Source organism: Pocillopora damicornis, chromosome 1 (genome assembly GCF_964200805.1).
Source record: "Pocillopora damicornis chromosome 1, jaPocDami1.2, whole genome shotgun sequence".
NCBI classification, from domain to species: domain Eukaryota; kingdom Metazoa; phylum Cnidaria; class Anthozoa; order Scleractinia; family Pocilloporidae; genus Pocillopora; species Pocillopora damicornis.
The window spans coordinates 28,514,327-28,536,344 of NC_142670.1; the positions used below are offsets into that span (position 1 = coordinate 28,514,327).

At 38.0% G+C, this 22,018-nt stretch overlaps 4 protein-coding genes and 1 pseudogene across 6 annotated transcripts; 2 read left to right on the forward strand and 3 right to left on the reverse strand.

The window, feature by feature from the left end:
- Positions 1 to 1,047: 1,047 nt before the first annotated feature.
- On the reverse strand, positions 1,048 to 4,636 carry LOC113687155 (putative NADH dehydrogenase). The gene is made up of 2 exons (XM_027204862.2): positions 3,633 to 4,636; positions 1,048 to 2,338 (listed from the first exon to the last, which is right to left on the reverse strand). The coding sequence occupies exons 1-2, from the start codon at positions 4,600 to 4,602 to the stop codon at positions 1,908 to 1,910; spliced, it is 1,401 nt and encodes a 466-aa protein (XP_027060663.2). The 5' UTR covers positions 4,603 to 4,636; the 3' UTR covers positions 1,048 to 1,907.
- A 1,124-nt stretch (positions 4,637 to 5,760) lies between these two features.
- On the forward strand, positions 5,761 to 6,893 carry LOC149053130 (uncharacterized; annotated as a pseudogene). The gene is made up of 2 exons (XR_016182069.1): positions 5,761 to 6,130; positions 6,289 to 6,893. The product of XR_016182069.1 is annotated as an uncharacterized LOC149053130 (transcript).
- A 157-nt stretch (positions 6,894 to 7,050) lies between these two features.
- Positions 7,051 to 9,045, reverse strand: LOC149053131 (uncharacterized). Its single transcript, XM_089190815.1, has 2 exons — positions 8,813 to 9,045; positions 7,051 to 8,418 (listed from the first exon to the last, which is right to left on the reverse strand). Exons 1-2 carry the CDS (start codon positions 8,924 to 8,926, stop codon positions 7,393 to 7,395), a joined length of 1,140 nt encoding a protein of 379 aa, XP_089046941.1. The 5' UTR covers positions 8,927 to 9,045; the 3' UTR covers positions 7,051 to 7,392.
- A 40-nt stretch (positions 9,046 to 9,085) lies between these two features.
- On the reverse strand, positions 9,086 to 9,846 carry LOC149053132 (uncharacterized). The gene has a single exon (XM_089190824.1). It carries the CDS (start codon positions 9,708 to 9,710, stop codon positions 9,210 to 9,212), a length of 501 nt encoding a protein of 166 aa, XP_089046950.1. The 5' UTR covers positions 9,711 to 9,846; the 3' UTR covers positions 9,086 to 9,209.
- A 1,159-nt stretch (positions 9,847 to 11,005) lies between these two features.
- LOC113687168 (uncharacterized) lies at positions 11,006 to 21,710 on the forward strand. 2 transcript variants are annotated; one of them, XM_089187959.1, is made up of 7 exons: positions 11,108 to 11,354; positions 11,842 to 11,944; positions 15,739 to 17,500; positions 17,922 to 17,991; positions 18,628 to 18,868; positions 19,222 to 19,550; positions 20,247 to 21,710. In XM_089187959.1, exons 3-7 carry the CDS (start codon positions 15,763 to 15,765, stop codon positions 20,314 to 20,316), a joined length of 2,448 nt encoding a protein of 815 aa, XP_089044085.1. In that variant the 5' UTR covers positions 11,108 to 11,354; positions 11,842 to 11,944; positions 15,739 to 15,762; the 3' UTR covers positions 20,317 to 21,710. The 2 variants fall into 2 exon arrangements, with proteins under 2 accessions (XP_089044083.1, XP_089044085.1); XM_089187957.1 differs by lacking the exon at positions 11,842 to 11,944 and having other exon boundaries at positions 11,006 to 11,354.
- Positions 21,711 to 22,018: the final 308 nt, after the last annotated feature.

Genomic DNA, 22,018 nt, shown 5'->3' on the forward strand with positions numbered 1-22,018 from the left:
TCACGGGAGTTAGACGGTCAAGTCTAAGAAAGTAATTGAACAAGAGCTGGAGCTTCCTACGACCTGTACTAGAAGGGACACTAGTTTCATTGCCTTCCTTCGAGAATACAAGTGAACCCAAATGCAACACGGCATGAAAAATGTCCACGGTTTCCATTATCACCAACAAGTGCTCTCCCAAGTAGCCGTTCACTACGACTGCTGGAAAATATAATAGCACTATAATTATTATTACTGTAAGAGTTAATTAATTTAAGAAATGAACAGTAAAATGTCTCATAATAAATCGTATCCGATGTACTATTGCATAAAAAATTGCTTAAACTAATTGTTTGCTCAGCCTCATTTGACATACCGTTCCAAGTAAGAGTACATCTGTATTCAATCATTAAAGTTTGCTATAATATCTGAACTGAGGGTGGCCTGTTCCGGGCGTCCAGCTAGTAAAGCGTAGCAAAGTAGTAAAGCGTAGCAAAGTAGTAAAGGGCGCGATGTTTTGTAGAGGCGGAGTAAAAAGCGAGAGAGGTTTGCGACGGGTCGCGCAAATTACGCGACCCGACCCAAACCTCCCTCGTTCTTCACTCCTCTGCTACACTTGCGCCGTGTACTTTTGCGCTTAGTTTTACTAACTGCACGAAGCTGTGGGAAGAAACATTTTAAGGTAACAGTCAACAAACCAGATTTAAAATCAAATTCATCAAATTCATCTGATTTATTAACTGAGAGGAAGCAATGATCACGTGATATTTCAGTTAGGATATTTTTATAAACTACTGCTTGGTTGTACGTGTCTGATATTTAGTCAAGTGGGGCCCCTGCTCCCCTTGAAGTCAGTTAGAGATATTCTCTAACACATTGACACCTGGGTGTGATGCATGCTTATGCAAAAGTGAAAAATTCGGGGAAACTGGAAAGGTCCAGGAAAGCAAATACAATGCGCAGTAAATTGAGAGAGAAAGCAAGGATAATTAAATTAGCATAACTATCTAAACCACTCTATTTGTTCCAAACAATTCAGGCAGTTTGAAAACATTACAAACCATGCTAAAATGATTACTTTACTGACCAATTTATTGACACTGAATGAATCTATAAATGCAAGATTTAGATCTCTGTTGTGTAACAGTGGTTCATTGAATTAGAATAGAATGTGATAATTCTAGTCTATATGTTACAGATGTCACAAGCTTCTAAAAAAATTATGGTCAACTCAATTGCTTCATTATCATATTTAATGTAAGCAATAAAGACATATTATTATGCTCACTTGATGCCTTCATGCAAAATGTATGTGAATTACAATCTCTAGCCAATGAATTGATGTTTGAACTACCAAATATTAAATTAGAATAAAAATGAATTCATGATAAAGTATTCAGTTTATGTAAAGATAAAAATACATTTGAAGAGCTGGTTCATATATTGTGCTTCTCATATTATGCATTGTATTTATATTTATATCAACATATTTACATATTTTACTGTACAAAACTTGTTTTACCCACACTTGCCTTTACCTTGAGTAAGTTCATGTGAATAGAAATTAATTTGTGATGCTGAAAGAGAATTTGAAAAGAGCTGTACTTGTGAGCATTCCAGAATTTGAGTTATAGTTCCTCTTCCTTGGTCCATATATGCATGAAATGTGACTGTTATCCTTAACATTAACCAGTCTTGTGCCTATCCCATTGCTTACACATTTTTTTTTGTGGCAAAATGCTAACCCTTTAATTCTCATCACTGACCAAGGCAGAATTTCTATTTGCAGTATCAGTACAATATCGAGCAGAAAAGTGATGAGAACAAAGGGATGCACTAAATTCTCTAAACTAACATCCTAACAGTTATATGGCAGTCAGTAAGGAGAATTACTATTGAGATCTGGGAGTGAAAGTGTTAAGGTCTGTTCAAAACTGAGAAACATCTCTGCCCCAAATGAAGGTTCTCATCCAATCAAAGGGTACCTGAAATCTCAACCTCCAGCTCCCAAGTTTGGTAAAGTACACCGATCTCCAAAGAATCCATGATTTAAAGCCTTGCAACTTGCTTGTGGGAAAATCAGCCAGTCCTTGATAATCTCCAAGATAAGCCAGCATACCAATGTTCCTCCAGGAGAAGGGCTCCACCTCTGAGCCCCTCCCTTGAGCTGAGAGCCCCAGGGATTTGGCCACATAGCTACCCTCCCTCTCTGCTACCTGGGCAGTGCAGGGGTATGGATTGGCCTCAATAAAGGAGCAGTCGCCAATTGCAAATATTGAGCCATCATCAATTCTTTGGACTCTGAGAAACTTATCAACTACCAGCTGACTGTTGTTGTTCTTGGGTAGTGTAACTGAAGCTAAAATAAAATAAATGCGAAAAAAAATTTAATTGAAACTACAAATAAAAAAGTAGCTATTTGATCACTTGTCACTTTTCATAAGGTTTGACATGAGCAAACATTGTCGAAATTTAGCTAGTGATGGGTATTTAGTTTTCAATAGATCATCACTGTCTTTCTGGTTTGATTTTGGGTTACTTAGCTAAGTTAGCTTGCAAACCCACGTGCAGTAATCAGAGGGTGTCAGCTCTGATACATAGTCTGTATTTTTGATAAACACACATTCTTCTCTTACATAGAACTTGAACTTGTGATTTTTAAGTTTCTCCCTTCCTAGCCCCTTATTGCTGAAAGGACGTGTTGCTCTAGTGTGTGTGGTGATGAGCAGACAATACTGCGAGCTGTGCAGCCTGTTAATCCTTTTTAAATTTATGTTATGTTCTCATGTTCCTGTTTTTGTATGTAAATTCTAATGACCCCATCTGTTAACTTTTTTGGTCATTTGTGTTATTGACAAATCTTCCCTCAAACAGGGCAAAATAATGAATGGAGTAATAGCATTTTGTTTTCCAATCCAATTTGATTTAGAAGTGGAGGGGAGACACAAAAAACATTATTGCTCCTATACTGGCATACTATGTAATTAAATAAAATGTTTCTACAATTACAGCTTTGTGTGTAGTTGTCTGTTTTTTCAGATATCTTTTGACATACAGAGCAGAGCTTCAATTTAATATAAAAGAGGTTTCAAGGTAGTTGGTCAGTCCCCTGCAGATTCTCTCTTCCCCCTCATCTGCTCTCTCACCTGTTGTCCACCTTCTCTCTAAGTGCTAGCTTATATATGAAAGCTTGATTATGATAGGCAATCAAAGCAAAAAAAATAACAGAAAGAGCTAATGAGAATTCAAACTAAGTACTTAAAAGCTGCCTAAACCCTTCAAAATTTATATGAATGATCAAATCCAAAGAATATGTGCATCTCATTTGATGAGGATGACAAAAGTTTTCTAGACCAATCAAAGAACAAGGTGACATGAAAACCAAAGCAATCCTTCATTACTTTTAACCCTTTAACTCCTAGAAGTGATGAACATGTAATTTCTCCCTATAATTTCCATACATTATATAGCAAACAGGTTCTGAGAACAATCAACCTTATCAGGTACAAATTGTTATCTTGATCTAACACCAAATTCTCATAACTAATTGACAAGGAAATGTGTAGCAACGAGAGGGGAAAATTACTAGTCAGATCTTGGGAGTTAAAGGGTTAACTTCAGTTGATAAAGACTCCAAAGCCTGCTGTGCTTACCAGTGAATGGCCTCGGAGCAAGGCCAGTTGACCACACCACCAAACCACAAGGCAATTTTTCTCCATCTTTCAACTGAATGTGATCAGCACATACTTGAGTTACACTGCTCTGGAGAAGTTCAAACTGATCTCTCTGTCTCATCTTGCTTTCTGCAAAGGTTCTGAGTTTTTCATCAAAAGATGGCAGGATCTGCCTTGCCTCAATCAGAGTCACTCTCACATTGCTGCGCTCATGAACATACAGCCTTGTCACATCTTGTTTCACAAAGTCATACAACTCAGCACCAAACTCCACCCCAGTGGGGCCACCCCCAACTATGACAAAATGTAGCAGGCGCTTTTTCTCTTCTTCGCTGACGCCGGGCTGCATTGCCAATTCAAAATTTTTGAGAATTTGATTCCTGATCATCCTTGCATCCGAAATTTCCTTGAGAAAGAAGGCATGATCGTAAACGCCCGGAACGCCAAATGTATTGCTAACAGCTCCTACGCCAATGACCAGTTTATCGTACTTCAAATCGTATCGATCACCGTTCAAAGTACTCTTGCAGACCACCGTATGTTCATCTGGAAGCAACTCTACGGCCTCTGCTTGTTGAAAGTGATGCTCGTCTCTAAAGCCAGTGTTTCTCACCGGCTCGATAATACTTCGAAATTCCAACGTTCCTACGGTTGTGCTACACAACAGCGGTGTAAAAAGAAAGTGGTTACGAGGACTGACCACAATAACATCAAATAGTTTCTTGTCGATTTGTTTCAACACGCTGTAGCTTCCCCAACCAGTTCCCAAGATGACCAGCCTTTGTCGATCGCCAAGTTCTTTCTTCTGCGTGTTTTGAACAGCGATCGCGCTGGTTCGAAGGCTTCTTGTCACAAAGCATTGAGAAAGAGTCAGTCTAGAAAGTATTTTTAAGTTTGATGTTGAAATCATAGCTGCAAATTTAAGTTTTTGTTTAACTTTAATCAGCATATATGTCGTCCATCTTGTTTCTGAACCCTTGACTGGGACGTTCGCTGTTATGCAAAGCATGCCAATCGCGATACTACTCGCGCGATCTCGCGCAGATTCGCGCGTGCAAAGGGAAAAAAATCAGCGGATATTGCGTACGAAAGGAAACCACGCAAAAATATAAAACTGTTGTTGGTTTTCCTTATTCGACTGTGTTGAGAAAACATGAGGGCAGAAAAAGGGAATGAGGGGATGGGTGGTGGTGTTTTTCTCTCCCCCAATGTGACATTCTATTCCTTCCTGAGTTTTTTGGGTTACTCTTCTACTTTCTTTTTCTTTTTTCACAATTAATACTAACCCTCCTTTAAAAAGAGATGGATATGCTCTTACAACCTTTAATTCCTGTTTTTGTTCTAAAGGGTATATTTGTTTATTGTTATTGCATAAATTATCATGCCTCGACGGATCAAATGAATTGCGGTGATTTCGCCAACGTCACGTTCGCCAACGTCTTTGTTCGCTTCGCCAACGCGATGAGTCGCTTGGCCAACGTCCTACTGGTCACTTCGCCAACGCCAAATATCTAGTAATAACTCAGTAATAGCTTAGTAAAAAGGGTGCTTACTGATGCTTCGGATGTAATGCTGATACTTGGGTCAGAACAATTTTAAGTTAATGCTAGTTTCACTTGGCTGACTTCCAAACAATTTGCATATTTTTGACAGATCCAGAAAAAGCCGGCGTGTGAGCACAAACATCGCGGTAATTTAAAACTGTTGAATAACAAACTCCGATGGCTTCCAAATGTGTTCCAAAAATGTATAACTCAAAATTTTACTTGAAAAAGCGTTACGATGTGAATTAACGAGTTAACATTTTTCAGAAACAATCAGAGTTTGTTTTCCAGCCTTCAAAACGAGTCAGAAATAAAATATAACAAGTATTATATCAACAACATTTTTATTACAATACGTACTTTTATAAATATTTACAAGTGCAAAATATTTTAGTGGAAAACCTATTTACAAAACCTTCTGATTCACAAAATATTTTCAGTGCAAAACTTATTTACAAAACCTGATTCAAAAAAATGTTTTAGCATAGTTAGTAGAGGAGACTGGTTATGAAAGTCGGCGAGCTTCAAAGACCGATGTCTTTGTTTTGATTTTTGCTTTGTCACGTGATCGCGACAGTGCACATTTATCAAACGATCATGGCGTCCATCGAGTAGTTTCTTGTTAGTTGTGCGATATGTGTTAGGTTTCTCCGTAATTTTCATCAGTATATGGTTGTCATTTCGCAAGAAATATAAAAGTTATGCCAGGGGCTAATTGCTCAGTATTTGGCTGTGGTTCGTGCAGAAGAACGAAGGGAATTGGTATTTGGAAGTTGCCTGTGGCAAAAGACGAAGCTCATGGAACATGGTGAGACGAATGGCTTGGTGAGATAAAAAAGACAAGAGAAATTGATCAGAACTTCAGGGAACAGTTGAAGAGCGATAGAATATATACCTGTGAGAAACATTTTGCGCCCGAAGATATCGAAATATGTAAGTACATATCTGTATTTTCTTGTTAAATTGTCGGATTTGCTTTGAGTTAGTTTTCACCGATCAGTGTTGCTGCTGTTTGAAGTTCGTTCTGAAAGTGGATATGGTTTTAGGTTTGACTATTTCCAAGTTTGACAATTTTATCTTTTCTTTGATAGATCAATCTGCGAAAATGACCAAAAATAAGCCCAAATTTGGAGCTTTGCCGAAGCTGAACATGCCTAAGAAAAGCCATGAAAGCAGCAAGCCTTCACCACGTCCTGAACGTTCGGTTGTAAAATGTAACGAGGGGCCTTTACCACACAGCTGCTACAAGGGATTTTCAGAGCTCTGCCAACGAGTTAAAAACCTAAAAAGCCTTGGTGATTGGAGCCTGAAGATCTTTGAGGACAAAATTGTGCTGAAGAAAACCGTGCATCCGTACGTTCTGCCACGTTTGGAAATTATTATGGATGACAGTCTTGGCTTTACTGTGAAAGTATTTGGTTCCTATTTACCTGAAGATCATCCTTTGTACCTGGACTATCGTAGAACAGTTCGAAATATTACTGTATCTAACTTAATAAGGCAACTGAAATTCGTGATGACTGACAATTTTTTTTTTACTTGTAATCCAACATTAACAAATTAAATGTTGAATGCAATATTCAGAGAAGTCACCACCGGTTGCTGGGCAATGAAAAATTTTAACAAATAATGTATAAGGCAGGGAATTGAACAACTAGTAAGATATTTCAGTTTTATGCTAGTTATAGTAGTTGGGCACAGGGAGAAGGATGGGGGAATCCCCAGCCCACAGCCCTCAGTGACTGCCCTGAATATTATTAATTTTTAAGTTTACTGTATTTTTGTATCACTCTCTTTTGCTACAAGGTTCCCAGGAAAAAGGTCTCTCAAATTCATGATGACTAACAAAAACATTTCTTTTTTACTTTTAATCCAACATGAACAACCAGGTGTCTTGTCTTTATTATAGTACATAAAATAATTGTCCTTCAGAAGGCATTTCCCAGGATAATTTCTCTATTGCACTAATTCTGGGTTATCTTAACTCAGCTTTTAACAACCTGGCCCAGGACTCTAAACATGTCATGCACAGGACTTTTCGTGGCATGGTAAATTCGGCTTTACATTGTATGTGAACAGTTCTTAATTCAAATGTTCTTGATAATTGATACATGTAAGTGTTTTAAAACATTCATAAAAAATAATTAACAAATTTTTTACAATGCCATGTTTTACTTAGGATAATAAATTTTATTTTAATCTTGCCTAACTGTTTCTTGTTCATGACTCCTCATGATCTCCTTTCGGAGCGCTTTACCCTTTGACTGCTTTGCATTAATTTTGTAGCGCTGAATGATGTCTTTAGCACAAGAAAATGACCGCACCCTTATATATAAACATACAATAGCATGGAAGACATTGTTGCTTACTTCAACATTGGGTATTAGCTCTGCATCTGAAACCATACATTGATAGCTTGACAATATCGCACTGTCAGTTATTGTGTTATGCACTATGCCAGCAATATCCACTTTTTGCAAAGAATTTACTGAAGTTAATTGTCTAAAATGACACTCTGTTTTGAGGAAAATGCTCTGTGCATACTTTGTAATGTTCCACAACCCCCCACGGTTTAAACTCGATACCAGTTTTTGGTTCTCATATCCATGCTCCAGTTTACCAGCTCTCAAGATTGCCATTGCCTGTTGGCTCTCAGTTGTGTTCTTTCTTGCATACTTTTTGTGCAAGTTATGCAACACATATCCACCAACATACTGCAGACCAGCTTGTTCTTTCTCTGACAGCATTGTTTGAACAGAAGGTGGGTTTTTGTCAGAAGACTTAATGCCTTTGCAGAAGGATAGAATAAAATCAGCTACCTTGGTCGCAAGAAGTGTTGCAGCATTACGAGACAGTCCTTTGAAAAAAATTGTAGATTTCAATGGTACTTGAGCATAGTAGTTGCCATAGAATTTCTCAGCATTCCCAGTTTTGAAATAGTCTTCAAATAATTTCTTTATCACAGTGAATTCTTGTGTTTCTCCTCCAGGCTCTTCATATTCATATTGTTTTAATTCGTTCCTTAGATCTGCTGCAAACACTTCCCTTTCACTAATGTTCTTCAAAGCATTGTTTACTATCTCGGCAAGAATGCTTGGCGTCAAAGTTAAATGATGTGCGTTTTGATCTGCATTGTGCTTTGTAGCTCTGTGCCTTTGGTAGCCTCCTCTTGATTTGTACTTTTTTCCACAGTCGCTGCACACGATCTCTGTTGATTCGACCTGAAAACGAAAAAGTATCAAATCATAATTCAATAATATTGTAGTCTTCAGGCCTCGACTTTCAACGATCTACTGTCACTGGTCTTTTTTCCTAAAGACACATTTGCCAATATCGAGTTTGTTGTTGTCGTTGCATGCCCCGTGAAGTCTTCTCAAAACAAAGTATAATCGGGAAAATTCAGCACCTAAAGCATCCAGAGCACTTCTGCTAAAGAAATTGAACGCATTTTTTATGAAATTGCTAGAGTATAGAGGGAAAAGAATCATCGAAACCGTCGGATCAATGTTTTATTTACTGTTTTTTGGCTGGCGTGACAGCACAGTCGCGTACAACTCCGTAATTCTTTTGGAAACAGACTAAGTACGGGTGAATGTTTATATAATTGGCACTTACTTCACTAGCAACAGTTGAAAATTGTTCCTGTAGTGATTCATCTTCGTCAAGAAGGTCTAAAATTGCCTCAAAATCATCGCCGAACAAGAATAAGTCGTCTCCTGCATCCGCCATCTTTGAAAGTTGTGCACCGTCGCGATCACGTGACAGGTACGTTCAACATCAGAAGCGGCCCCATTGTTTCGCGCTCTGAAGATTGCCGACTTTCATAACCAGTCTCCTCTACTAACTATGGTTTTAGTCAAAACCTATTTACAAAACCTTCTGATTCACAAAATATTTTCAATGCAAAACTTATTTAGAAAACCTTCTGATTCAAAAAAATGCTTTAGTCAAAACCTATTTACAAAACCTTCTGATTCTCAGCTTCCTTCACGCTAGTTCAGTTCGTTCATGATCAGTTAGAGCGCGCTGGTCCATTCAAACGCGAGCACGTCCCGAGTAGTTGAGCAGCGGTTTTCTCGTTGTTCTCATACTTCTCCCAACTTGCGAATAGTTTTGCCTGAATGTTTCTTGTTGTACGTCGTTGAATTCGTTTCAGTTTGTTGTCAGAGACTAGCCTAATTGTAATAGCTGTGAGTTTTGCCTCCCGATCAAATAACTCAATTAAAAGGTATAAGGGCAAACCGCATTGTCCTCCAGCTCTGCGATTGAGGGCGTTATGCCAGCCTTCCAGGTCGTTATTTGTGCGGACGGGCTCCTTGTACACGCACCGGTTTCTTGGGGTGAATACTTCACTCTCAATCCACTGTCGTCGGATGTACTGGACAAGTCTCCCCAGCTGGTCGGTTTGGGCCTGCTCCTCGAGTAGGTCGAACATCGGTTGGATTTCCGGATACGGGAGGAACGGGAGGGCCATTAGTTTTCTGATGTACTTGTAAACGGAATCGTCGTCCATGTACGCCCTTTGGAGGCCAAGTTCTTGTACCTTAAAGTAAAAAATGGTAAAAAAGGTGTAAATAAAGTACAGTAAAAACCCGCGACCCGCATTTTAGACGATAATGGATTTTAAGTAAGTTCATTTTAAGTAAGTTCACTGTCAGATGATATAAGAAACTAAATAACATTGGTCACGGTTCAGTTTTGGTCAGTGTAATGAGTTTTTTTTTTACTTTTAGGAGATGTCTTCTGTTAGGTGTAAGATAAGCAACAACAGTTGTATAAAAGAGAAATTAGATCCTCCATCAACTTTTAATCCTGGCCCAGGTCTCTACTTTTTAGAGTATCAGAGTATATATAAGTAAATATAACTTACCGGTGTAAGTGGTTCCAGCGAAAACATCCATCGCACTGAACCGCTTGCTGGCGAGGCTGTACCAGTTCGTGGCAAACAATACAGTTTAAAATCTGCGCAGTAGCCATCCTGATATTAATAGTATTCCGAGATAAAGGATTTCCGAGATAATTCGTTATGAGTCGTAGAGTGTCGTAATCGTATGATTGAAATGAACATTCTCCGCATGCTAGTGTGTTTTATAAACTTCGAAGGATCGAAATATCATACCAGTTAGTTTCAAGCAATTGGATTGGTTTATTTAGAACAATAGGATAAAATTAACAAGTTTTAACACAATGAGTTTACGCGTCTATTCATATGCGCTGGAGTTATAGAATTAGTAGTAGTAGTAGTCTACAATGTATTTATATAAATCTCTGTTCTAGAAGTCTCAAAGGTAATTATATAAATCTCTGTTATCGACAAATAAACCTTATAGAAGAACTTAAGGAAAAGGTTGCACACACGCGACTTTATTGCTCTAAGTTAAATTCAGCAACATACAGCGCCGGTGACGCGTGGCGTGCCGTGCATTTATGTGGGCCCACTGTGTTTTAAGTTGCGCGTACAAAAGAAGGAAACAAAGTCCGAACAAAATAACGGAAGGAAACTAAGTCCGAACGGGGAAATCAAGTCAGCTCAGTCAAGTAAACAACACACAAAAGCAAGAAGAAGTAATGGTAAATTTTTATTTAGAGTAAACTAATACATTGGCGAAGTGACCAGTAGGACGTTGGCCAAGCGACTCATCGCGTTGGCCAAGCGACCAAAGACGTTGGCGAACGTGACGTTGGCGAAATCACTCGTTGGCGAAATCACCAGATACCGATCAAATATCTATCCCGTGCAAAACTAGTGGATCTTTTGTTCATTAAAACGTCAACGCAAATAATTGACGTATCATGAGGCTACTAATTGAGAAAAACAAAGAGATTATCTTGAGTAAACATTTGGAGAAGATTCGAGAAGCTTTGACAAGTAGCAAGCTTCCCGCGTCTTGCCCGCGGCTTTCGCTTAACAAATGATTGACAGCTAGCGTTCGTGTGTAGCCAATTTCAGCCGTGACTTCCCGTATGAGCTGAAAAGGTCGTGCTGTTTCTATATTTCAGACGTTTTCAATTGCTTTTCAAGAATAGAACTTTTGTCTTGCTCAGATGTTCACTCACTCAGAGAGAAAATTTGATTGAAAACGTGACCGCAAGGGAGAAAACAGGCCTGAGTGTGATCGAGTACGTCAGAAGATTGCGATTAAGTGTTCGATCGAAGGTGAGTGTTTTTTTAATATCTTATCAAAGTTGATTTCGTTTATTCGGTATCGCTCTTTCATCGTATGGAATATCGTGAATCAATCTTCCTTGTGTGTATTACTGAGTTAGACCATAGCCATGTTTATGCGAACCAATTACAAAAGTTGCATCAGTTCGTTCGTCATCCGAAATCAAGTCTGTCCTCGAGACATCAATAAAAAGATTTACGCTAATTAAGCTGCCTTGGTTAACGTAAGATATTTAGGCGCTGGCTGTAAGCTACATCGTACACTACAAGCGGTTTGATGCCTAGGGCTAGGAAGTGCTTATAAACCAAGAGTGTTTTTTTTGGACAATAGTTATTCTTTTAGAGGTTCAGCTGCGGAAACTACATTACTAATTCCGGTGTTTCTTGTCTCTCCAGGTCGTCTAGATATTTGCATAACTAAGCTTTTCAGTTCATTTACCCAGCTGAACCCAATTTATAATTTATTCTACTTCTTCAGACGAGTTCGGAGAGGAATTTGTCCTTTTTGATCAGTGAAGCTAATAATTAAGTTTCAAAGCATCCGTGTCGAGAAACACCTCGCGCGCAAGAAATGGCGAAAGGTATTGTTTCTTATCTTAAAATGGTGAACTCTTGATTTTGTTCGCGATTCAAAACAAGTTGTAGCGGTTTGAATGGGGCTTTAATATCACTAATTAGTGTTTTGTGAGGCAATCTCTCCAAGTCAATGACATGCATCTGTTTTATAATAGCAAAATAGAGGCTACAATAAAGTCTTGAGGTATTCTAAGGCAACATTTCTGCTGGAGAGACTTTGAAATTTCCATTGTGTTTGAATATTTCATGAATCTTCGATTTCCGCCGCTTCGCCCCATGGATTTCCGTTGCGAGTTTGTCTTCTTGCATACATGATCAGGGTTGCATTGTTTTGGCTGTGAATCAGTACAGGTTTCTTGAGAACATAGCAATAATGCAGTGACAGGATTCATCTGTGGAAATGAGCTAGAGTGCTAGTTGAATGTTGGTGAACATTTTCCACAGATGTAACGGTCCACAAGTTGTTTTGTTTTTATTTGCATACATGTCCAATACACCCCACTGACTTGGTTCATCAGGGGTAGTTGATTAATCTACCCTGTGGAAGTTGAATTGTGTTAACATGCTGGTAGCTGAGGGGCACAAGCTAGTGTGATTGTGGCAACTTGAACCTTCCTTGTTCTTTGAGTGTGAAACAGCCAGAAGTCAATTTGCATGAGAAGATAATATTGATGAACCTGCACACAATTTGACTCGATTCAACTTGACTCATCCTTGGTTATGTTGATCTGTCTCACTGTAAGTCAAATCGCAGAAGAACACTGATTAACGCAACTCGTCTTCAGTTAAGTCGATTGGTCTCACTGTAAGTCCAATCATTGAAGATCACCATACACACTTGAGAGTTAGAGGGTAATAAATGTGGAAGAATTGGGACAATTCACTCAGGTCAACCTGACTCATCTTTTGTTGAAAAGATCCATCTCACCGCATGTCAATCTGCTCAAGAACACAATACAAACTTAAGTGTTAAATGGGGGTACTAATATTGAGGAAGTGACAATTTGTATGGTTTGACTTGACTTGTTTATAGTGAAGTCAATCTGCATTGGAAGTCAATCCGCAGAAGAACACGATAAACACTCATGTGTTAAATGGGATACTTTATGCTGATAAATCTACATGATATGCAGGGGTTGAGTTGTTTTTAGTTCATAAGTAGATCCATTTCACCCAAAATCAATTTGCAGAAGAACACAATACACATTTAAGGGTTAAATGGTGGTGGTAAATGTTAACAAATTGACATGATTTGCTTGGGTTGACTCGATGCATTTTTGGTTAAGTTGATGCTGACTTGTGGAAAAACAAAGTTATACCCTACAAGCACTGGAGGGTAGTAAATGAAGGGTAATAAATGTTGACCAATTGACATGATTTGCATGAGTTGACTTGACTTGTCTTAGGGAAACAAGGTAAAATTGTCCTAGGTAAAAAGCATATGAACTTTTCTTGTTTAACATGAAAAGATAGGGACACTATCAACGCTATATCTGATTTTTCTTTTTAGCATCTTCCATTTGTTACATGCATGGGAAGTTTGCAGAGAACTGAATACACTAGAGCTGTTAACGATCCCATTCTGCTAGATGCTCACACAAGCCCCCCTGTGTACATATGATTACCTTATTTTTAAGCTTTTGTTTTAAAAACAACAACTGTGAAGGCTTAGTGTGATGTGAAGGCTATATGGCTGGCTTTTTCACTTGATCATGTTTGTTTATTTTGTCTTTTAACAGTCCTTCATTTTGTAGGAAGGAGCTTTTTAACCTTTTAAACCCTAAGAGTGACTTGCATCTAATTTCTACCTGCAATATCACCCCTGAATCACACACTTAGATCACGAGAACGAAGGAAATGATTACCAACAAAAGAACAGTAAACAAAATCTCGTTATGAGCACCTTAGAAAGTGTATAAAGAACAGTATGGAGAATATGCATAATGACATTAGGGTGTTAAGGGTTAAACTAACTTGGGCTTATGTCGGTTGTATAGAAGTATGTCTGTGAAGAAAAAGAGGAAATTGTTGGTGAAACAGAGATTGTGGTATTTGTTTTCCAAGCTTGGCAATGTTGAGCTTTGATTTCATGATTTCTATCGATTTAGACCAAATTGTGCAAAGCCAATGGCTTCAGTGTTGATAACTAAACATCAGGTATGCATCAGGTTCTAAAGGAGATGAATTGTTCAATTCTCAATTTCAAAAAAGTTAAGTTGAATTGAGTTGATTGGACAACATTTTCAATGTAGCAACTTGCAGAATGACAAATGAGACAAATCATGTGATTTTCAGTTGAATGGAGTCAACTCAACAACATTTTCAATCCTCTCTCCTAGTAGGTTGCGGAATATATTCTAAATGTCGTGGAAATTAACTTCTGGTATGATGGGTTCACTTAAAAGGAGATGAATCATTCATGTTGATGTGAGTCAAGTCGACAACATGTTTAACCATCCCTGTTAGCACATTGTGGAATATTTTCTAAGTGTCTTGCAAAACAACTTCCAAATGTGACAGGTCAACTTCAACTGAGATGAGTTGTCCAGTTGGAGTTGAATCCAATCAACTGATTTCTGGCATCACAAGGCAACTTGTGAATCAACACAGATTGACTTCTGGTTGGTTGATTTGTAAACTGCCTTAGAGAAGTCAACTCAATCTGGGTGTATTAGACAACTCTCTTTATTTTCAGCATAGGCACTATTTCAAAATAACTGAGATAGGAAGATTGGTCAAAAACTTATCTTTTATTGTACAGGTGACCCCATTTAAGTTATTTTATAAAAGCAATAAACGTCACTTCCTATAGTTTTGCTGGCAAAATAACCCACTTGGGATGTTGGGAGAATATGAGAAAAGTTTGTAAATCATGCTCTCTTACATGAGAAATCATGCAACAGTGGTAATCCAGCTGTACAGTGTTATGTCAGTTTTTCTGGAGAAAGAATCTCTAAAAAAAGTGGATGGTTCCACTCAAGAAGCCAAGGGCACAACTGAATTATCTCTCCCTCTCCCAGGAGTAACTAATAAGTAATTTCTCCTTTCAGTAGTAAGTGTCCTGTGAAGCAGAGAGGTGACGAGAAGAGAGAAAATAACAACAGACAGAATAATGTTTGATTGAAAACCAGCATGTTGAAGGATTCAACTTGGAATAAAAGAAATTGTTATCTTTCCTTGAAATTATGTGCATGTTGTTAGGAGTAATTACGAGTACTAGTGATCGTAAAACAAGCGTGACTGGAAGGATAAACATAACCTAGGCCTCCTTATCGGGAGAAGCAGTGACCTTATGATTAGTATGCTGGGCTCTGGGTCAAGAGGTCCAGGTTTATGACCTTGCTGAGTTGTCATCGCGTTGCGTTCTTTGGCAAAACACTTTACTTTCATCTTTCATTGAGCATCCTCTTTGGATAAGCTCTCCTCCTAAAGTCATAAAGATCAGTGCCTCTCCCAACTTAGGAGTTTAAAAGGGTACCAGTAAATTGCTTGGGAAGGCTGATGAAATGCAGAGGGGGAACCTGGTGATGGACTGGCATCCCATCCAAGGGGGAGTAGTTATACTCGTAGTTGCTTCCTGCTATAGATAAGCTGGGGCTGGACAGACCACCTGCCTCAAGTACAGACATAACTTATCATGCATCCACATCATCATTTTGGTAACATAAGTAGGGGAGCCAATCTAAAAATTTCAGTCATTAGGAGGGGAGTTTATCCGAAGAGGATGCTCAATGAAAGAAAGATGCAAATTTGAGGACTCACCTTATGGAGATATCTTTTATTTACCTTTTTTATACAGCTTTTTGACTTGAGTGTTTGAGTAATGGCTGATGAAACAAGAGAGGATGGTACTGGTCTCATGAATCAAGGAGAAACTCCTGATGAAAAATCCCCACAAGAATTATCATCTGCTGATGATATAGCTGCTGATGAATTGTTTGATTCTTTTATGGAGATTGCTAATGATCCTAAACTCCAAGAAGAGGAGGCTAATGCTATAAGTGGAGTTGGAGATGGAGTAAGGGAGCCCTCTGACCCTCCTGATCAGAAGCTTCAAGACAGCAGTAGTGATGCAGAGAAACAAGATGAAATGGAAGGAACAAATAATCCAGGAGAAGCAAATGCTTCTTCTGATCCTTCCATCTTAGAGCAAAATGATTCTAATAGCATCACTGATAAACTACAAACTGATGCTCAAACTGGAAAAAATGATCAGAACAAAACAGAAAGTGATCTTAAGGATTCTTTGAATAGAACACTTGAGCAAGAAGAAGCAGTGGAATCTTCAGATCTGTCATCATCTGTTAAGGAATCCAACAACAGTGAGAATGAACAGTCATGTCCTCAAGGTAAAGATGGAGTGGAAGGTGGTTCTGTATCATACATTTCTGATAGTGGTGAGGTAAATTCACATGGTGCACCTGAGCAAGGTGCTACAGAGGTACCATCTGAAAAAATGGCAATATCTGATCAGATTTGTGATGAAGAGAAATCAGTTGATCAAAATGGTACAACTGTTGTTGTTCTGTCAAATCCAGATGCAACAAGTAAGTCAGTAAGGACAGAAGAAAGTTTAGAAAAGAGTTTGATTGATACTGTAGTACAAACAACTGAAAGTAGTGAGACTGATAGTGTTGACAGTGCTAATGTTTCATGTGGTGATGTCCAAGAGGTTGATAGTGAGAATTACCCAAAATCAACCACTACTGATCTTGCCAAGAGCTTATCAAAGGCCATGGAGGATCTAGCAGGGCTAGAACAGCAACTGTGTACAGCAATGACTCAGATGAAACAATCAAATGAAAAGAAAATAGAAGAAGAAAGTGGCAAAGAAGGATGCATTGAGGTGGTTACATCAGAAAATGTTGACAATGGAAACAAAGATGAAGAGAGTTGTAAGAAGATAGCAGATGAAGTTGATAATGACAACAGGGAAACTGAAGTGGACATTACTGAAACACCAGTCATGGAAAAGGAAAATGCTGTATCTGATGAGCAAGTTCTACCATGCAGTGAGGATTCACAAGTTGAAGACAGTAGTGTCTTGGAGACTAGTAACCCAGCAGATGGACATGAAGATGTAGGGCAAGAAGGTGAATTATCAGGAGAAGTAAGTAATGCAGAGGAACCTTTGCAAGAAGTAACAGGACAGGAATGCAAAAATGACCCTGACAATGCCTCCACTGAGAAGTCAGATTCTGCAGATGAACTTGACTTGGAAGTTGCAAGGAGTGGCATGGAAGCAGCAATACCTGATATTGAAATTACAACAGACGAGAGTGGCATATCAGCAGGAACAGAGGAAAGCTCATCAAACAGTCGACCAGGAACACCAGTATCAAATGAGGATGGGATAGATTCAGACACACCTTCTGATTATGGAGATGATGAGGAGAATAATGCCTTTGGTACTGACAATCTTGGAGCTTCTAATAGAAAGTCATGGCTTCTGGAAACAGACAGGGAACGCTTGTCATCAGATTCATCAACTGTTTCTGAGAGAGACTTCCGTGAAAGTTTTTCCAAAAGTGACATTCCTGATGGAAAATTAACGAAGGAGGGTTAGTGCTGACCTATGTGATTTTTTTTATTTTAACCCTTTGATCCTGTTACAAGCATCTAATTTCTCCCTAAAATATCACTCCTGAATCTGCACACATTAAGTTCATGAGAATATTGGAAATGTTCACAAACCAAATAAACTCTTCATTTTTTAACAAATTCTCCTTGTCAGCTCAAAAGAAAATGTTTGGAGAACAGTATGGAGAATATGCATTCTGATGTTAGGGTGTTAAGGGTTAAACTTTCCATTCTGATGCAACTCTGATAAGGTCATGCATGGAAGCTGACAGCAGAAGATGGACAACCACACCACACAATCATTTCCTTACATGTATGATCAGTCCATCAGGCATAAGAGGGAACAAGAAAGAAGAGATTAAATTCTTCTACCCTATGCAATGCAATTTTTTTTTTGTTTAGATTACATCAGAGGACACTTGTTGAAGATGGGTGGATCCGGCTTAACTCCAAAGAACTGGAGAAAAAGATGGTAAGAGAATTGTCCAGTGAAGGAGTGTGATGTAAACAGTCTATGGCAATTAATTTTTGTTCTAATTATATCCATTACAATCTCCTCAAATGTGATTAGAGCATCAGCTGCTTTTTTTTCTTTAATCATTCTGTACAGTTGTAATAGGACAGTGTAATCAACAGTTGGCTGTAATTGGAAACCTCTAACTGGACAGTTGAAACAGCCAATCATACTTAGTCCTTTCAACAACCACTTGTCCTGAAAAATACAGTGGAATTTCCAAAATTGAGGAATTTTTTACTTAGTTATTGTCTCTACCAGATATATTTGTCCAAAAAGTATTTCATTTTAGTGAATGGTAACTGTTTTGATTAATTGGTAACAGGACTTTGTGTCCTCATGGGGACTCAGAATTTTTCTTTGTCCCATGCTTGTGACAAGACAAAAAACATCTTTCTCTATTTAGGACTTTGCATAGTCCAACTCTGTTGGTAATCATACTCTTGACTTACAAATTGGACTCCCACTTCGGGATCATCTGATTTTGTTAATCACTCATATAATTTCAGACCAAACTGGACTCCACATGATCCTATTACTATTATGAACCTTCAATCAAAAAACATGTCTTGATATGTTACTTACTTGCATTAGGTTTGTGTTGAGAAGTGACAACTGCCTGTACTACTACAACAAACAAAAAGATAAATCACCTTGTGGTGCAATCATCTTGGCAAACTACTCAATATCAAAAGCACCTGAGATTAACAAACCCCACTGCTTCAAGCTGACCAAAGGTGGTGCAAGGACATATTACATGTGCGCAGGTAGTGATGTGGACATGCGCAAGTGGATGATGGCCATGATGGATGCAATCAAGGGGTCATCTGGCAGTGTATGTAGTTTTTTTTAATCTCTTATTTAACAAATATCACAAGTAATTATCAGAGCTCTCAGTAAGAGTTGGCAGCTAGTGAATTTGACAGGCTCTTTTGCTTGTGCATGCCACCTCCCTCTGTCACCTCAGATTTTAGAAATAGAATAAGAAACATTTGGTCACAGAATATGAGCTTTGAATGGACTGAGATTTATTGAGGTATTTTAGTGATTCCTGTTGGATATTGGCTTTTGGCATTGTTTTGATGTTTGATTGTTTGTTTGCTGGTTTTTCCAATATCCAACCATATTAATGAAACAAACTTTGTGAACAATGCATATCATATATTCCTCTTTCCTTCTCATATGCAGTCCAATCCATTCACTCTTTCGGAAGGAAGTGTCCACAATGTTAGCATTCCTGCCCTATCAATCAGGGATCCTGATTGCCATGGTTACCTACACAAGCAAGGCCAGGGTATCAAGGTTTGGAGGAAACGCTATTTTGTCCTTAAGGATGGCTTTCTCTACTACTACTCTGACATGTCCAACACCGTTGCCTTGGGAGTGGCAAAGCTTCATGGCTACACAATTCAAATAGGAGAGCAGAAGGAAAAGAAATACTACTTTAAAGCTGTTTCTACAGATCCGTTATATAGGACTTACTTTTTTGCTGCCGATAGTGATATGGACAGGAATAGGTAGGAGATCTTAGTTGTAGATGTGAAATACCATCATGACATCATTCATGAGAATCAATTCCAAAATGGTTGGCCTGTGGATTTTGCTGTTAGGGTCACACGTTATTGTAATGTTATGATATCTGAGTTTTATGGCTCCTCTGTAGCATGAGGTATTTTGATGGGATTCATGTATTCAAATTTTCTGAACATACATGTATGCCAGCACCACACTTTCCTTCAGAGGAAGGGAGAGACATTATGAGGGTAAAGAGTTCAGTCCAAGTTTGCCAGATAGGTCTTCAGTTGTCATCTTTCAATCTTTACACTTATGATCAGCAGTGAAATGTTCTCCAGCAGCTATGCACCATTTTCAATTTTTTTGGTCTTAGTGCAATCTTATGTCAGCTGTGATCCACGGCTGGTTGGCAATGGGGAATAACCATTCACAATTGTCCCCTCAGCATCTAATTTCTCCCTACAATATCACAGCCAAATCACTCATTAATTTCAGGAGAACAAAGGAAATGATGACAACTAAAGAAGCTCTTGATTGTTACACAAATTCTTCTTTTCAGCACATAAGAAAATGTATAGGGAACAGTATGGAGAATATACATAGTGGTAGGTTGTAAAGAGTTAAATTATTATCTGACTTAACAATGATAAAGCCAGTAAAGCTAATAATAGCCATTTTTATTCTGGCTTTTTTTGTAGGTGGTTTTCAAAACTGGAGGACTCCATCAAGAAAGGATCAATAATCTGTGGAGAAGGAATGAAAGCATAATTTCGAGGTTAAACCTTTTTTAGTGACTATTTAGAACTGTGAATGCTGGTCCTCAATTTTGTGTGTGAGTTTAACCAGTGGCAATGGATCAGAAATACTTTAATAGTTTTAAACCTGGAATATCCAACACACATTTTTTTCGCGTAAAATTTTTGACAGAGAGAGTAGAAAGAAAGAAACAGTGGGAAAGGAAGACAATTCAAGAAATAGTGAGGCAATTGAGAAACAAATGGGCACCATAATGGGAGGGTGTTGAGTCATCTGTGTGTGTGTGTGGGTGGAGTGGTGACTCAGCGGGTGCAAAAAAAAAAAAAAACCAAAACACTCTCTAAGAGTGAATTTGTTTACTATTGTTGTTTTTGTTGTTGTAAATATAGTTGTGGTGGTGTTGCTCTTGATTCAAGACAATTTTTGAGTCACTGTACCTACTATGCTATGTACTTTTAGCATCTTTTTTGACCATAGTGTCTTCAACTTTAATATTTTTTGCAAGTTTCAAGATCTGGGAGAGGTTGAGAAACACAAGAGAACAAGTTATATTGTTAATTTTGTTAAATGTTTCAGAAATATATAAGAAATGAAGAAAAATTTTACGAATAATTTTACATATATCTTATACTATAGAAAAGCAAAGATGATCTTTATAATGGCTATTGGTACCACTTTTTTTTTTATACAAACATGCCTATGAATGGTACAGTTTCTACCATAGGAGTGTATGTAAAATTAAACATCTTTCAGCCTTAGAATCTTAGCTGTCATACACTCTCTTTGGATATTTTTATACACTGTGTTCTAAGCACTGGGTTGTGATTTTTTCTTTTGGTCATTATGAAGATTTAAATTTTGCCTAATTTAATAATGTGAAAGCATTTTGAGATAGTTTCCTAGGTAACAATTTTGTGGGATCTTTGCTTATGTGGGCAACAAATTTACATGATCAGAGGCTCAGGATTTTATATGGCTTCTCTTAGAAATTTATTTTGAGAATATGGAGTTTGATGTTGAACAATTTTTACCATTGATAATTATTTTTGTTCTCATAAACACAAATGTTTTCACATTCTTGAATAGCAAAATTTGAAGGGGAGACAGAACATAATGGTGGTGAAGCTGTACTTTGCAGTCCAGGTCGCAGTTTTTCAAAGGGTGGATAATGTTAATCTCTGGATAAATTTCCATATGGCAGACAGCACAGTGGTTGGTGATTTATCCTTTGGATAGGGTTTATCTACCCTTTGACCAACTGGGCCTTAAGATTCAGAAAGATTATAATATTGTGTGAAAGCATTGCTTGTGAATAAATATCAAAAGTTAAATAGCCGCACTGCCAACATTAAGTTTTAAACGTAACATTATTTTGGTTTTCTCATTAAAGAGATATTCACTTTGAATACTGCTTCCAATTTTGTTCTCAGTTTTGTCCTTTGTTAATTAAAATTGGAGTGTAAGTGGCTTTTCTGGCCTGACAATAAACACTAGTAAATAAAACTTCTAGTTTCCTTACCATCAACTGTTCATGATGTAACAATTCACATGAAGTCATTGTGAGTAAAGACCATTGGAAACCTTTGGTCAGCTAGTGTAGACTGAGTCGTTTAGGTTTTTTCCATCCATAGCTCATTGTTTATATAAAACTTTGTATCATTCACAAATTGCACAAGAAAGTTCAATACTGAAGGATTAGGAAATTTAATGTTTC

Coding starts and splice junctions, on each gene's coding strand:
- LOC113687168 (XM_089187957.1), top strand. CDS start 15,763: ATGGCTGATGAAACAAGAGAGGATGGTACTGGTCTCATGAATCAAGGA. Junction 17,501..17,921: donor TGGAAAATTAACGAAGGAGG/GTTAGTGCTGAC, acceptor TTTTTTGTTTAG/ATTACATCAGAGGACACTTG. Junction 19,551..20,246: donor AGTGATATGGACAGGAATAG/GTAGGAGATCTT, acceptor CTTTTTTTGTAG/GTGGTTTTCAAAACTGGAGG.
- LOC113687155 (XM_027204862.2), bottom strand. CDS start 4,602: ATGCTGATTAAAGTTAAACAAAAACTTAAATTTGCAGCTATGATTTCA. Junction 2,339..3,632: donor TGCTCCGAGGCCATTCACTG/GTAAGCACAGCA, acceptor ATTTTATTTTAG/CTTCAGTTACACTACCCAAG.
- LOC149053132 (XM_089190824.1), bottom strand. CDS start 9,710: ATGGACGACGATTCCGTTTACAAGTACATCAGAAAACTAATGGCCCTC.
- LOC149053131 (XM_089190815.1), bottom strand. CDS start 8,926: ATGGCGGATGCAGGAGACGACTTATTCTTGTTCGGCGATGATTTTGAG. Junction 8,419..8,812: donor TTTCAACTGTTGCTAGTGAA/GTAAGTGCCAAT, acceptor TTTCGTTTTCAG/GTCGAATCAACAGAGATCGT.